The sequence below is a fragment of the Malania oleifera genome, chromosome 1 (assembly GCF_029873635.1).
Source record: "Malania oleifera isolate guangnan ecotype guangnan chromosome 1, ASM2987363v1, whole genome shotgun sequence".
Lineage (NCBI taxonomy): Eukaryota > Viridiplantae > Streptophyta > Magnoliopsida > Santalales > Ximeniaceae > Malania > Malania oleifera.
Genome location: NC_080417.1, coordinates 13930672 through 13947284, shown reverse-complemented (window position 1 = coordinate 13947284; position 16613 = coordinate 13930672). Strand labels below are relative to the sequence as shown.

The following is a 16613-nucleotide window of genomic DNA, read 5'->3' as shown; positions in this document are numbered from 1 at the left end:
TTCGATCAGTCGACCAAACCATTGAGTTTCCACACGTGAGAACTCGGTCGACTAAGGCGTTGATATGCATTTCATGCTCAGTCAACTAGATGGTCAATTATGTTGACTCAAAGGGAGTTCATTCAACCGGGTATAAATGAACTAGGTGAGTTTGGTCGACCAGACTGTGTTCAATCTGTTGACCCGGTCCTGATTCGGTCGACCGGGGGAATTTTGTACTAAAGAGTATGGTTGACCGAACATGCATATATTGTGCATTTCGATCCTATTTGATCATGCAAACACCCTATTTATTTAGCCATACATGTGCATGTGTGAGTGTCCTACGGGTCATTTCAGGCCTTCTTTAGGACGCCAAAAAAATCCGGCGTCGGTCGACCTTTGAGTGTTCCCTAAGGTCCATCTATGGTCATTTGCTTTTCAAGTGATGTATAGGGACCTAGAGTCATTCTGTGGTCTTTGAGCTTTTAGTTCCTATATGCATGAAATGCAAATTATTACAGACCTTTTCTTAATTAAGATTGCAGACCCAAATAGAAATTACAACAATGAATATTCAACTAGGGTCTTCATTTTCCTCTGGGTCTCCAAGTACCATCATTTTCCTCTGGGTCTCCGAGTGTCATCATATGATATTGCCAAGATAAACCTGCACCTCAATTCGGTAGACATTAAATACCTGAGTATTTTTTATAATCAAAACAGGGTGTGACCTATAAGGTCAACATGAGAGATGTATTTTTGTGTAGATACTAGATGATCTAGTGGTGAATACTGGAGAGATGTACGTATATGTTTTGAGAAAATACTGAATTCTGGTATCGTAATTATGGTTATTTGATTTTTATATTTTCCGCTGCATAGGTGTATTATCTTATAAAGAGGGATTCCTCGGTGCCCACTTTGGGACTGAGATGCTATAATAGATATTACAGGGGTATCAGAGTAATATATTTTTACAACATATATGTAAAATGGTATGAATTTTGGGGTCGTTGCAATATCTATTTTTAGTGTTCACTCTCCATTCATATTTGATTTTGACATACTTCTTTTTAAGTGGACGATTAAACTTTATGTGTCCCTTATTCGTACACAAGAACAAGTAGCGTGTTCATGAATATTTGTAGAAGATGTACTAGCATAGTATTTTGCTTCTTTTACAAAATATTCCATAAATAAGTTCTTCTTCTTTTTGTTTTCAATTACATTGTAACCAATTTCTTCTTTGTCACTAATCATCCTTTGTTGTCCAACCATCTTTTCAAAATTCTCTTTCCCTTTAATAATATTATAAATGATTTTGTCTTTATCTTCAATTTTACTTTTAAGATTACTTATTTCTAAGTATTTCTTACTTTCATCATTTACTTGTAGTTTCACCGACTCTTGAGACATGTTGTTTATTTTTTTCATTAGGTCATCAATATGAGATTCCTTTTCTTTTTTAGCTGATTTAGAGGATTCTAGCTGATTCTTAAGATTGTTATTTTGTTCTTTCAAAGTTATGTTCCTTTTAGTTACTTTAATGAACCTATTGTGTAAGGCGAATAATTCAGCTTGGATTTCCTTGTATGAAGGCATACTATCACATGAATCATTACAAGACTCTCCACTAGATTCTTCCGATGAACATAGTAAGAGTTTACCTCAGCATTGTGCGCCATAAAACACATGTTGGCAACTTCTTGTTCACTTGATTCATTCTCCTATTCATTTGAGCTTGTATCATCTCATGTAACTTCCATTGCCTTCCTTTTCTTCTTCTTGTCTTTCTTCAGTCATGGACAATCAGGGTTAATGTGTCCGACCTTCTTGCAGTTATAATACGTAGGTGGTTCATTCTTAGTTTCCTTTATGTTTGTTTCTCCTTTGTTAGTTTTTGATCCTTTAAACTTCCAAGGGAATTTCCTATTCTTTCTAAAAAAATTTCCAAGTCATTTAGTAATGAATGCTAGTTTTTCATCATCTAATTCATTATCTTCGTTTTCATCACTACAACTTTCTTTAATAGCTTTAAGGGCTATTGATTTCTTATTTTTATTATTGTTCTCTGAATTTCTTTCGTTTATCACCATCTCATATGTGAGAAGGGATCCAATTAACTCATCAAGGGAGGAATTTTTTAGGTTTCTTCCTTCCGTGATTGCTGTGGCCTTAGCTTCCTATTTTGGAGGAAGTCATTTAAGGATTTTTTAGATCATTTCATACATTGAGTAGTTTTTCCCTAAAGCATTTAAGGAATTTATTATGTAAGTAAACCTAGTTTACATACTACCAATAGTTTCATCTAGATTTATCTTAAAGGCCTCATACTCGCTAGTGAGCATGTCGATTCTACTATCTCTAACATCTACCGTTCCTTCATAGGTTACCTCTAACTTATCCCATATTTCTTTTGCTGACTTACAAGTCATGATCCTATTGAATTCATTAATGTCCAAAGCATAATATAGTGCATTCATGACACTTGAGTTTACTTGCATCATTTTATAGTCATTATTAGTCAAATCTTGTTCTTCTTTAGGCACTTCTTTACCATCTACTAATTTAGTAGGAATATGATCACCATGTGTGACAACTTTCCATACTTTACAATCCATAGTTTCAATATAGATTCTCATTCTTTGTTTTCAAAAGGTGTAGTTTACACCGCAGAAAATAGGGGGTCTAGTTGAGGATTGTCTCTCAGCAAAAGGGGATACACCTAGGTGTGCCATAGTGATCTTTATATAGCTTCTAGTTAAGATTTGCTATAACCCCACTTTGATGCCAATTGAAAAGGAAGGTGTATTTCCAAGAAGGGGGTGAATTGGGATTTTAAAATTTCTTCAACTGATTCTTTAACTAATACAAGTAAAGAAGGTTTTCAATTTTAAGTTCAGCGGAAAACTAACTTTGTTAAAACCTTTATAATGAATATAGTAAGTTGAATATCCTGTTCAACACTTCAACTCAATCCAACTAACACAATCCACACTAGAGAAAGAGTTCAGCAATGCTTGTCAATATTCAGTAACTCAAAGTAGAGTTTGAGAATGTATGCTTGCTGATAAAAATCCTTGTGTTTATGAACCTATTTTCTCAATGTATACTACAATTCAAACTTCCAACAATCTTCCAAAAACTCAAACTTTAAATAAACTTTAAGTTAATTAGTCTTGGGTGTTAATCAATCAACGTACTCCCTTTAAGGTTTCCACAACCAGCATACTCCCTTTCGGTTTTCGCAATCTCAAAATCAAATAAAACCTTGGTTTATTTAATTTCCAATCCACGTAGTGTTTATGATCAAAAAATTAAAATCCAACCACGCAGTTAATATAAATAGGAAATTAAATGAGAGTAGGGAAGAGAGTGAGACGATAGTTTCTACGAAGTTCGGCTATACCCGCTTACGTCCTCGCCTTAGGCTAAACCACCCAAGGATTCCACTATAACCACTCCTTTACGGGCAGGAGCAACCTTATAATCTTTCCTTCAATAGGCTAGAGTATGCCTCTCCAAACGATACCCCACGCTTCGTCCAAAACCGATTAAAGAACCTAAATCGTCTACAAAACAAGAACAAGTTTTGATTAAGCACTAAAATATACTTCAATTCAAAATAATAATTGAAAGAATTTGAAGCCTTTAGAAGTATATCACCGTGAGCTTTCTTTCTAGATTGAAATAATTCAGTATAGGCTCAGAATTGTGTAAGAGATTCCTAACAAACCTTAGTAGAGAATTTCATAAAGTAATTGCACAAGAGAGCTTTTTAGAGTATTGAGAGTTTTGAGAGCAAGAAAACTTGATTGCTGTAATTGCTTGGTGTGTTTGAATCCTTTGCCTTGGGGAGGTATTTATAGATGATTAATCAAGAGTATTTCGTATTCTCCAAGTGACTTTGAGTGTTTCCCAAGTTTTCATAATGATTAGAATTTAAAAAATCAAATTTGGAAAGTACTCGTTATGTTTAAAATTTAAAATATCGAAGAGACAGTCAATTGGGAAATAGGAGTCAGTTGCCTGGATCCATTTAAAACATTGAGATTTTCAAACACAGAATGAGTTAGTTGACTGGGAACACACGAGTCAGTCGACTGGGTCCTCTTGGGTTGTTTCAAAATTAGTTCAAATATTTGTCAGTCGATTGGGAAAATCTTGTCAACAGCCTGAAAAGACCAAAAACTGATTTTTCAATTTTGTTTCCAAATTCTTTTTGCTCTTTTGCTTTCCTCAAAATAATTTAAGGCTTTTGAAATGTATTTTCCAAGATTTTTCAAAACATGGTCTCTAAGTCACTGAGATTCCTAATGAGCTTCAAATCCAATCAAATTATCATTTGAATGAAATACTTACATAGAGACTCTCTTAAGACTTTAAACACATTCTAAGCTTTGGAGTCTTATTTGTTGAGTCATTTTTGTCTTTGAGCCTCAAATCTCTAAGCTTTCATCAATTCCTCTTTGGAATTCATGCTCTCATGATCTTCAAACTTTCATATTCCTTTTTCATGGAGTCTTGCAATCAACTTTTGTATTCATTTGAACTTGAGCTTAATGACTCGATTCCTAAAGTTTCATCACTTGCAACAAAACATGTTAAGTGACTTATCATCAAAACAATATTAGTAAACCATGTTAGGCCAACAGGGTTGGATGCACAATTGGATCTGGTGGCGAATGCATGTCTTGCAAGTCCAACATAGAGCAATACTGCGACAATAGAATCTTCACCTGCAATGGCATCTACAACGATGGCAAACCCACCCAGGGAGAGTTCTCTTCTGCCATGATTGTTCATCAGAAACAACTAATTAAGCTTAACAATTACCTTTTATTTGTCTACATGTTTGTACTCAAGTAGACAATACAAGTAAAATTAATAAACATATGACTGAATAATACAATGCAGGTTTGTGGTTCAAATTCCAGAAAATCTTGCACCAGAGCAAGCTGCGCCCGTGTTGTGTCCCGGGGTGACAGCTTACAGTCCATTGAGACAGTTCTGTGGATGCAAAAAGATTTTAAGAGCAAGTATTTTGGGTCTGGGAGGAGTTGGGCATCTGGGTGTTCTGATAGCAAAGGCAATGGGGCATCATGTGACTGTGATCAGCTCTTCTGAAGAAGAGGGTGAAGGCCATGGAGCATTTGGGAGCACATGCTTTCCTGTTGAGTTCTAAAGCAGCAGAAATGGAGGCAGCTGCAAATAGCCTTGACTACATTCTTGACACTGTTCCAGCCGTGCACCGGTTGTAAGCTATACCATCCACTTCTCAAGGTTGACGGGAAGCTGCTGTTAGTTGGGGTGGCTCGCAAGCCCCTGAAATTTGATTCAGTTGATCTTATTTTAGGTATGCCTCACGTCCAACTTCACTAGCTATTTGTTTACAAAGCATTTTAAGCGAAGCACTAGCTATTTGTTTACAAAGCATTTCAAGCGAAGCCAAGCCCCCCGTAAAGGTAAATTGTAAATGGATAGGAACCATTGTTACCGTGGATTGGGTTTAGAACGCTGGGGCCATCGGTTAGAACAGTAGGAAATATAATCTCTCTCTCACTAACTTTTGTTAATGTTGCCATTAGTTCCCTAAATTAAATTCAATCTGGCCTAGTTAATCTGTTGCAACGCATGCAGGCAACAAGACAATTACAGGGAGCTTAACTGGAAGCATGGAAGACACGCAGGAAATATTAGAGTTTTGGGCAGAGAAGGGACTGACATCTGTGATAGAGGCAGTGAAGATCGATTATGTGAATGAGGCTTTTGAGAGGATGGAAAGGAATAACGTGAGGTACAGGTTTGTGCTGGATGTGGCTGGCAGCAACCTCAATGATTTGAGGCTATTTAGCAGCTTGCAACGCCAACCCCTTCTAAATATTTTTCCCTACTATAAATGTGGAGGAGCTCAAGGAGAATGCATTAAGCATGGCTCTGCAGGGACCATAACCATACATCTACTGTAATGCAGTTGAGAATGCATTAAGCCTGGCTCTGCAGGGACCATAACCATACCTCTACTGTGATGCAGTTGTACCATTACTCTTATGCAGCACAAAAAAATGTCAACAATAGCCTGCCTAAAATGCTCAACGAGTAACATCATGAATGCATCCTCCCACATTTGCAACCATGCATCCTCCCACATTTGCTCATTTTACCTAAAAAGCACGACACCAATATTCGCAAGTCGCAACAGAGGATTCTCCATGGTAGAATCTTAATGTTTGGCACACTGAATGAAATTAAAAATTAAATGGGGAAAATATAAAATTATAAAGATCAATTTCATTCCATTCCAATCTTGCTTAACATACAAACTAGATTTTGGTGTGAGCCAATGCATTGCAATCCAAAAGACCACGAGTTTTCAACTTTAATCAATGCACAACACAAACCCAACAATTCTCATCTCAGCTAACAATCAATGAACCAATAGATTTTATTTCTCTTTTTTTCTTTTTCCTGCTTTGGCAAACAATTAGCTGTTTCACATGGTAACTCTATTAATTGTACAGTGTAAGTTCACAATGAACATCATTTGCCAGGAATAGAGGTTTTGGTTGGGGGGGGGGGGGGGGGGTGGGGTTGGTGGTGGTGGTGGTGGTGTGGGTGATGTTAGTAGAGGGTTTGGGTGATTTTGAGGGGTTGAAAAGGGAGGGGGGCAAGGGGGAGGTTTTGTGGGTGGTTTGGACTACTAGTACAACAACAGACAAACAGACATCATTCTACATTACTGATTGTTTACAGGCCGCAGACAGTTTTGCCAATGAGATTGCGTCATGTGATGTTGAGTGCCAAAGAACAGATGGTAGAGCAGATAACAGTGCTGCTCAGTCATCTTTCCCCTTGCCGCTTCCTTCAGAACCTTTAGAACTATCGTAAGCAGAAACAAAGAAAGTGCTCTGATTCTTCTGCAGAAACCTGCATTGCACAAACTACTACAATGATTGGGCCCAAATGGGAATGAAAGAAATTCATTCAGTTTCTATAGCAATAGGACAACACCAAATTTTCAGGGCCAAAATAACCCAAAAAATGACAAAAGAACTAAGAACTCTACTGTGATATTCTAAATCTAAAGGAACATATATTTAAGCAAGTGCTTATAGAACCAAACAGATCATTTAAATAGTTGCAAGAAACAAAAAATTACCCATTTCAAATTATTTGAAGAACAAAAACCATTTCATGTTCACTAGTTGCACAAGCAACCACTAATACATTTCTACAGCTCATTTGTGTAGCTTGAGGCAAAACCATTAGCAACACAAACCTAACTTAAGCTGTTAGATTGTGGGCCAACAATGAATATCAAGCTTTAATACTGCCCGCACATACAGCAGAATTGCACATTGTGATATAAACAAATGATAAATAACACACATTATAGGGACAAGATATTTTTAACCATGACAATATTGCAGGTAGCATGACTAGAGCCGAGGATCTCTTGGCAACCATAGTTCTGATACAATGTTAGATTTATACTTCACCTAAAATTTTAAGCTGTTGGGTTTGTGGACAAGTAATCAATATCAAGCATTAACAATGTCCAGTGACCTTTTACCCATGTAGCATCTACAACACAAGCATGTTTTCCCAAAACAAAATAGTACATAAGAGTTACCCAAGTGAATGTTAATGGCATCAAGCAATGTTCTGTTTTAACAATTTTTAGAAGTGCTAAAACATGTAGTTATAAGCAGGCAGCTTTAAGAAAGAATGCCTCCTCATGGCAGCCAAAATAATTTTCTAATGAAACGTTTTCATATTTCATTTTTACATGAAGAAAAATCAGTTGGGAAAAGGTATGCAACATTCATTTGACAATTCCTCGACCTCAAATCTCAACATCTTATGACTTCTCATAACAAGCACATTTGCTAATGAAAACAAATTTCAACCAAACTGTTAAAACAATCATGAGCCAGGAACAGCATAAAAGTTTGCACAGAAGTATAAACATAAAAATTATTTCAGAAACCATTCTAGATTATTTCTGAGCACAGCCCATTCATTTTGAATGAAAAATATCTATACTGGCCTTCATAATTAACCACACTTTCGTTCCCAAGTTTCAGACCAAATAGACCACTACCCACTGCGAATTCTAATTCTGCCTTACCACTCCTCTACTGGGAGATGCCTTTTGATCATTCATATATACTAAAAATACCTGAGAAAGTCAAGTAATTTCTGCTGCAAACGAACCAATGTTTCCTCTTCAATGTTCACAAACGCCAATAGCTCAGGTAACTTTACTGCAAAAACCAAAATATTTTCTTTATATAATTACAGAAGGATGCTAAATTTATGAGCATACATTCAAAAAAGAAAAAGAAAAAGATAGCTTTTTTCTTACAAAACCAAGCTATAAACTCAAATTAAAATTTAAAATGCTAGAAAAACAGGAAGAAAAGCATCAAAACTTCACGCTCAACTACTTCAATCAGCCTGAACAAGAAATCTGCACAAGGGAATTGTTTAACAAGGTGCTACCACCACACCGACAATTGAGATGAATTTATTAAATTTTGTTAAACTGAACATGAGGAATCTAAATTCAGAGAAAATTAAACCAAGAAGCATCGTATTTAAGCTTCATATGATTCAAAGCAAGTTACGCCGGCTGAATAACTTATATCTCAAGAAGGTATGATTATAACCAGAGCTGATATGGAAACCATATCATTCAAAAGTACAGCATCTAAAATCATTTCTAGCATTATTTTTACAAGAATCAAAATCTATTATTCTGATTTCTCAAATCATACTATAATTTTCAATCAAAGAACAGAAAACAATATTCAATAACTTCTCCAACATTTTGCCTATTTTTTAATTCTATAATCCTATTGTTGTCCTTCGAATAGTCCAGACAACAGCCCCTAACAGTAAAGATAAACAAAGTATCTATTACAAAATTGCACAAGCCACAAGGCTTAAGATACAGATAAATAAGTAAAAACAAAATCTTAAGGTTAAAATGTGATTTGTTAGCAACTGTCACATTATCCTGCAATCATGTGATCCTTTTACAGATGAAAATTTTCATAAATACTCGTGTGATGGATCAGACAACACATATTTATTATTTGAAAATTTTTCCTAATATTTGATAGAACAACAAATTGGCAATACAAATCATTCACGTCAAGAGTTATGATATGAAAAACAAATAAATGTGGAAGATGATCAGCATGCAAGAGTGTTTTACAATATTGATTATTGTTAGATTACCACTTTACCTAAAAGCTTAAGCTATTAGGTTGTGGGGCAACAATGTATATCAAGCTTTAACACTCCCCCGCACGTGCAGTCCGACCACATGGAGAGATACACACACAATAGATAACACCCATTACAGGAAATATAACAATTTTTTAAACACCATAATAAATACGGGTAACAAAACTAGAACCTAGGACCTCTCAGTATCCTACTCTGATACCATGTTAAGTTACCACTTTACCTAAAAGCTTAAACTGTTAAGTTGTGGGCCAACAATATAAATCAAGCTTTAACAATTATGAAAAACGAATTCGCCCAAGGTAGCAAGTGCTGCAAGACAGTGCCACGTCACACCAAGAATGCAAAATGGAGCATTGAAAATGTTTAGTTGGGGACAACAATTTTAATTTTCTAGTTTTAGTTTTCTAAATAAAAATAAAAGTACCAACTTAGTTTTGTCTAGCTGGTTTGCTCAAGTGGTAAGGGAAAAATTGAGCCTTGGTGACTCCAAGGTCCTAGGTTTGGTACCGCCTGGGTGGGTCCAAAGGGCTTGCCTAGGTCGGAGTTCATAGCATAAAAAAATAAAATCATATAAAAAGGTAGAAAATAAAGGGTTTGTCTAGTAGTGGTACATACTTTTCATTTTTCATTTCAAGATTTCCAAATAATTACAAAAATGGAAACTTTTTTTTTTTTTTTCAGTTTTCCAATATTTATATAAGAAATCAAAAATCTATAAAATAATAGAAAGATGTTTCTAACTTTCTTATGCAAATTTAGAAAATTGGAAAACAAGGTGCAATTTTTGTAATTATTTGAAAAGATAGAAATAGAACCAAAATTTTTATTTTTCTCTATTTTTTACACAAATATTGCAAAACTGGAAAACAAGCTGGCTGTTTTGTAGTTCTTTGGAAACTAAAAATGGAGAATGAAAATTAGTTCCCAACACTAAACAGGCCTGTATATTTCCCACAATATTAAATTAAAAGGTGAAGAGAATTGGTCCATTTATAAAAACTCTGCAAGAGCTACCCATCCTGGACATTTTTACCAAACCAAGTGCAGGCTTGCTATCTGTCAAACGGCCCTCAGTATTTTATGTTAGTTTTTCAAAAAAACTATCACAACTCATTTATGTTAGGAAAGATGAGCACCTTTTCCATTATTTTATTATCAAGTTTTTCAAAATTAAAAAAAAAAATGGTAGATTTCATAGAGGTTATTCAGGATCCCATCGTGCGATCAAATCAAGAGTTGTTGTTTATAAAATTTATTTTAAAAATGCAAAAAATATATCTACATTTAAGAAGATGATAAACATAACATGAAAATCATTCCTAGGATAGAAGGGAAACTGACGGAGCTAACATAACACTCTACAGATTCAATTTTGAAAAGCATTAGCACTAATGGATGACATACCAAAAAGACGAAGTAAATGTTCTGCACCATATATTGTTGATGGAGAGACATTATCTGTGACAGTTTCGTGATATTGTTGGCGCTCTTTCTTATATAAGAGCATAACTGACAATGCTTTGTCAAAGTAATACCGTAACCCTTTCAAAATTTCTCCAATTGAATCAGTCATCCTGTATCCAAGAAAAGCAAGCAAAACACAACCATTACCAGCATGTGTTAAGGTGCTCCAAACCATTTGAGCAGGAAAAAAGTGTTCCACGCCTATCACTTTAATAAAACATGGGAATTTCAGCATTGTGTGATTTTTTTTTATAACTTCTACACAATGTATTCACAACAAGAATATCATAAGACACTCACTTAGTGGAAGTTTAGAGAAAAAAAGAAAAGGCATGGATGGGAAAGAAAGTACCATTATGTATTGTAGAACTGAATGATAGACTGCTCAGGACCATATAATGCAAGAAACACTCATCAATGCATCCACTACATCTATTCAAATCAACATGTTAAAAAGTTTGAAGCACAACTAAGTATAATACCAACAGAAACAGCAGCAGCAACATTTTGATATTGCCACTCAATTAACATACTGCATGAAAACAACACTAAGATTGTAGCCACTGAGAAGGATGAAGGACGTTTCCTTGCATCATCCTCAGAGCAAGAACATTGTACTCTCATCCTTCTATCATTCTCATTTCATCCACTTGTTGCCTGACACTTGAGCTACTCAGCATTGCCTGGCTCTCCTTGCTTAGCCATCTCTATGTCATCCCATTAGTTCTGGGCAGAGCTGCCTCTCCCCTGAATCCAATTTATCCCTTCTACATCTTGGCAACTTCACTAGACAAGGGATGATTGCATAGGGTAATGCACCCCAATGTGGAGACTGCTCAACCTCCCAGAAACTTCTCACACAGCCCCTCCCTCAAAAAAAAAATAAAATAAAATAAACGAGGAGACTCAGATATCATATGGAGCTACAAAATTCTAAAGATTTTTCCTACATGGTGCAAATAATGCAAATATTTCGCAATGCATAAGAAAATTTGTTTAATCCTTCATGAGAATACAAAGCTATTTAAAAGCTGCTACTACCACCAACCCAATCATCCTTGCAACTACTGTTGCAGTCCAACCTCAAGCCAGCCACTACGTCAGTTTCACCTTCCTGGCTTGTGGAGGTCTCACCAGCCTAAACCCATAGTTACCTAAATGCCTGTTCCTAGGGAGATTATCTATTCTATATCCGCAATTCTCACCTTGCTTGTACAAGGCCAACATGCAGGATTTATCTCACATACCCCCTAAACCTCACACCCATGCTTTAAACTCCTCAACCACGAACTTCATCTCCAACATTGGACAAATAACAAGTTCCATGAACAGTAGGTGTCTGAGTTGCATTTCAAATTTCCTGCACAGCCTAAGTAACCTTCTATAATTTGTATTAGAATGGGGAAAAAAAGAAAAGCTAAATCCATGAGTGCATGGATTTTAAAGATCTTAAATGAAGAATGTGACAAGGATGATTTTCCACTCCCAAGCAACTACACTTTAATAAACACTTTACACTATAGCTAGTCATTATTCATGAAATGGCTTCCTCCATAGATGGCTTCATAGAAAGATGGCCCAAAAGATGCTGACAAAATGAAAACAGCCTTTCATACTCCCATTGGAAACTGCTACTATACTATCATGCCCTGGCATAAACATCCATGACTGCCTCATTCCATGACATGGTGCATGGCATTACAAAAGACTGGATAACAATGTGATGAAATCCAAAAGAGAGGAAGATCATTTATCACACTTAAGGAGAGTGTTGACTTTTTGAGTCTGATCCCGTTTTGATTATGACAAACCACTCGTATCTCATGTGTGCATTTAATGTTTGAACAGGTTTATGATTCAGCACACACATGAGATAAATGAGTAATGGAAGCCTGAAGGACTTAAAGAACATACTGTCCGGTGTATTCCATGAAGTTTCAGAAGAGCAAAGAAGAAGAAGATATTTATTATTTGATTTGTAATTGCATTTAGTTTATATTTGGTATGTAATAATGTATGCTCCACGTGATATGATGCTAAGCTCCATTGACCATACTCACCTTAGGGAACCAAAACTTTCATAGAAAAACCCTTCACTTAAAATGCCATACTTATATACATAGGGTTCAAATTTTTGAGGTCAAAATCAGGGCAAAAACATAGGTTTTCACAGACCTCAGTCGACCGACCAAAGCACGTTAAAATCAACTCAATCGAACGACCATGCCTTTGGTTAGAAGTCAAAATTTTACGAAACTTAGTCGACCGACCAGTTTTTTGAACTAAGTTTCCTCAGTCGACCGAACCTCGTAAAATTTGAATTCACTTTTTGGCCAGTCGACCGGTACATTCACTAGTAGACCGAACTTCATCATCTGGCCATATTCCAAGGCTTAGTCAACCGACCATAGAAGAACAAAAAGTGCTTAGCCGACCGACTTTCAAGGCTCAGCCAACCGACTCCTTTGGCCAGCCAACCGAAACCACGAAGGGTTGGAAATCGCCCGAGCTCAGTCGACCAACGCCGTGCTCAGTCGACTGACCCTCTCGAATTTGACAAATTTTCCAGCACTAAACGTGTTTAATTTTCAATTAAACAATTTTAAAAATACCCTCCATCTCCCTTAATGGTCTGATTTTTAGAAAATCTATAAATAGTCCATTTTTAAGCTTAATTAGCAGCTTTTGATTAGTCCAAAACTCTCTCAAATTTTTTGAGCATTTTAAATCAAAACCAAAAGCTCCACTCCATTGTTATTTGCAAAATTTTTTCTTGGAGTACATTAAATCTAGCTTTTCTCCTACACTTTGTTTTGAAAATGTTTTTTTTTTTTAGAAAACTTTTTCTTTTGAGCTTAGATTCTTAATAGGAGCATTTTATTGCATGTCTTTGTTTTTACTCATCCTTTCAAAAACAAGAGAATATTTTTCACTCTTCTATTTTTCATCTCTTGTTTTACAAAATCTTTTTGGGCTTGATTTTAAAAGGCTTAAGCACATATTTACACTCATCTATATGGTGCTTGAAAAGCCTTACTGCATTTGAGCTTTCATATATACATCTTTTGTTTCCAAAAATCATTTGAAAGCAAACCCTAGGTTCTCCTACACTTTTATTGAAAAATGATTTTTGGAGAAATATTCATTAGGGTTTAATCTATGAAGCTTTTATCATATATATCTTATTCAAAGATTACAAAAAATTGTTTTTGAGAAAATAACCCCTTACTCACTTGAGCTTTAATTCATATCTTGTGTGTGTATTTTAGAGCTTTTATTGTGTACATCTTTGCTTGTAGTAGAAGCATTTTTTTGTACAAAAAGTATTTTATGAACCAATTTGGCTCAACTTGTTGATTGAGCTGGGGAGTCTCTGTCCTGTAAAGGAGACCGGTTTGGTTCAGCCAGTATTTTATGAACCAATTTGCATCAACCTGTTGATTGAGCTGGGGACTCTCTGTCCCGTAAAGGAGACTGGTTTGGTTCAACCTAATAAATTGAACTGGGGTCTCTGCCTCATAAAGGAGACCAGTTGGGCTTAGTCTGGTAATTAAGCTAGGGTATTCCTCGCCCCGAAAGGAGAGGCTATATTGGTTGTGGCTCAACCCTGTAAATTGAGTTAGGGAATCTCCACCCTGTAAGGAGTTGTAAACACCTTCTACTTAGCCCGTTTAAGTAAGTAAGGATAGTGGAATCCCTGGGTTGCTAGCTCAAGGCGGGGACGTAGGTTGGTTTGGCTGAACCTTGTTAACAAATCCTGTGTTTCTCTCTCTCTCTCTCTCATTTATTTTCCGCACTTCAATTTTCATGTGTATGCTTGTTCATTTATAGTTATAATTATTTGCATACACACATTTAAATTAAATGAGATAGGTTGCACACGTGTATGTTCACATTCATTGCCTAACCATTTCACATACACACTTATTTTTGAATAGGATACGATGTGATGTTTGTATGCAAATATTTAGTTTGTTGAGAATGCCATATTTGTTCTTAAATATTTACATACTTGATTTATTGGGGGAACTGAGATTATTTAGAAAGACCCTAGGTTGCGAAATACTGATTGTGATTTGAATTTAAAATAAAAAAAATTTTAAATACCCAATTCACCCCCCTCTTGGGATCATACCATTCCTATCAATTGGTATCAGAGCCCAGTTGCAATAAGCTTAACCGCATTTGCATAAAGATTACAACGGCTCATATTTGGTGTGTCCCTGTTTTGAGAATCAGACCTTTGCAAATCCTCCACTGCTTTTAATATAGAAATTTTACTATTTGGAAATTGAAAATGTTTTTGTAAAATCAATTGATTGGAGGTTTTAGAAAGTGTTTGGAAATGGAAATCGTATCCCATTGAAAATGATTTTTAAATGCATAGTTTCCCAAACTTGAAAATGTCTTAAGTGAGCATGACATAGTTTTAATGCATATCATTTGAATGTAGGGCATATGTTTATATTGTGCCTTCGTTACTAATGCTTTTACGAAGTTTATGAATTATATTAGTGCTAAGGATTATGGGAACCATGAGAGGTATATTGAAACCGAGAGAGAGGAGGACACCACTCTGAGCTTAAATGACTAAGGAGTAAATTGAAAGGGTATATTGTTTCTCCTTCTACTTGATTAAATATTTCATGCAATGATTCATATGATATATCTTGTGTTAAATCTTTTATGAATCATGATGTATTTCGTAATGCTAGCGTGTCATCTTATGAGAAATATTTCAAAGAAATTTTGTTAATACTCATAAGACTTTAGAAATTGTTGTAAATGGGGTTATAATTCTTTAAATGTCTAAATAGTATTTTGTGAGATTTTAACTTTTAGTATACACTATTTTTTATTCTAAGATTATTAGAGAAGCAAGCCAATAGGAAAATTTTCATAAAAATATCCAATCTATTCGCTTCGCTTAACTTATATATATCATTGTGATTGGTTAAAGTTTGAAAAATATTGGCTATAGTACGATTAAGTGAATCCCCTTCACATGGAAAAAAATGTTTTTAACTGTTAAATATTTCTTAATGATATATATATGCTTGATTTCAAAATCTTAAATATAGCATACTTTTGTCCATCACACAGATTTGAGGTTTAGGGAGTTAATATTGTATATATATATATATATATATATATATATATATCACATAATCCTAAACTCATAATAGAACTTAAATGTTTAATCATTTTTAAATACATCCGTAATCTTACCCCCAAAATAAATTTTTAGATTTTATCTAAGAAAGCCAAATATGTCTTATTGAAAACTAAAATTCTAGTGGCTTGAAGAACTGAGTCATGCCATTCACATGCAGCAAAAGAGGCTTATTAGGCCTATTTCAAAGCCAAGTTTGAGTCGATTGAAAATCTAGAATTTTTGCTAAATTGTATGGCATAAAAGGATGAAGAAGATAATGATGCATAGGCTGCAAAATTAAGGGGGAGCAGCAAAAATTAAAATTCATCTGATAAACTTTTTATGGCAATGTGCTTATTTTCAAAACACCATTTTATTATGGTTATATTTTATGCCTCTATGTTATCTGTACTGAATGCCACCATCCATTATTTGTTTAAAGTTTGAATCATATTAGATGGATGGACTATATTTTTTAAATAATCTGCAAGTGTGCTAAATGCTACCATCCAATGATTAATAAATGATAAATTATTTGATGGATGGTTTAATAATTAAATTAAAATGAATTGTATAATATTTTGAACTGAAAGCTTACTATCCATTCTTCGCTTAAATGGTAGTTTCATTTAATGGACAAATCATGTATGTTCATTGATTGCACTACTGAATTGCATGCTTGAACTAGAACGCCACCTGCATGGCTGATGCAATGATGTGAATTGCATGCTGGTAGTTGATTTAGGTTGTTGCA

General features: G+C 35.1%; 2 protein-coding genes across 3 annotated transcripts in view; one reads left to right on the top strand and one right to left on the bottom strand.

Moving 5' to 3' along the window:
* The window catches only part of LOC131150150 (probable cinnamyl alcohol dehydrogenase), a gene marked incomplete at its 5' end in the record, with an annotated part of 44077 nt that extends 38126 nt beyond the window's left edge, over window positions 1-5951 (top strand). The window contains 5 exon segments of the mRNA XM_058100771.1: window positions 4630-4786; window positions 4893-5109; window positions 5111-5240; window positions 5242-5338; window positions 5623-5951. Of these exon segments, the coding sequence (XP_057956754.1) occupies window positions 4630-4786; window positions 4893-5109; window positions 5111-5240; window positions 5242-5338; window positions 5623-5951 (930 nt within the window).
* Window positions 5952-6401: 450 nt separating this feature from the next.
* The window catches only part of LOC131143483 (protein MRG1), a 54279-nt gene continuing 44067 nt past the window's right edge, over window positions 6402-16613 (bottom strand). For both annotated transcript variants that reach the window (XM_058091818.1, XM_058091826.1), the window contains 3 exons: window positions 10645-10814; window positions 8165-8249; window positions 6402-6909 (listed from right to left, as the gene is read on the bottom strand). In XM_058091818.1, the coding sequence (XP_057947801.1) occupies window positions 6819-6909; window positions 8165-8249; window positions 10645-10814 (346 nt within the window). In that variant the 3' untranslated portion in view covers window positions 6402-6818. The remainder of the gene's footprint in view (window positions 6910-8164; window positions 8250-10644; window positions 10815-16613) is intronic.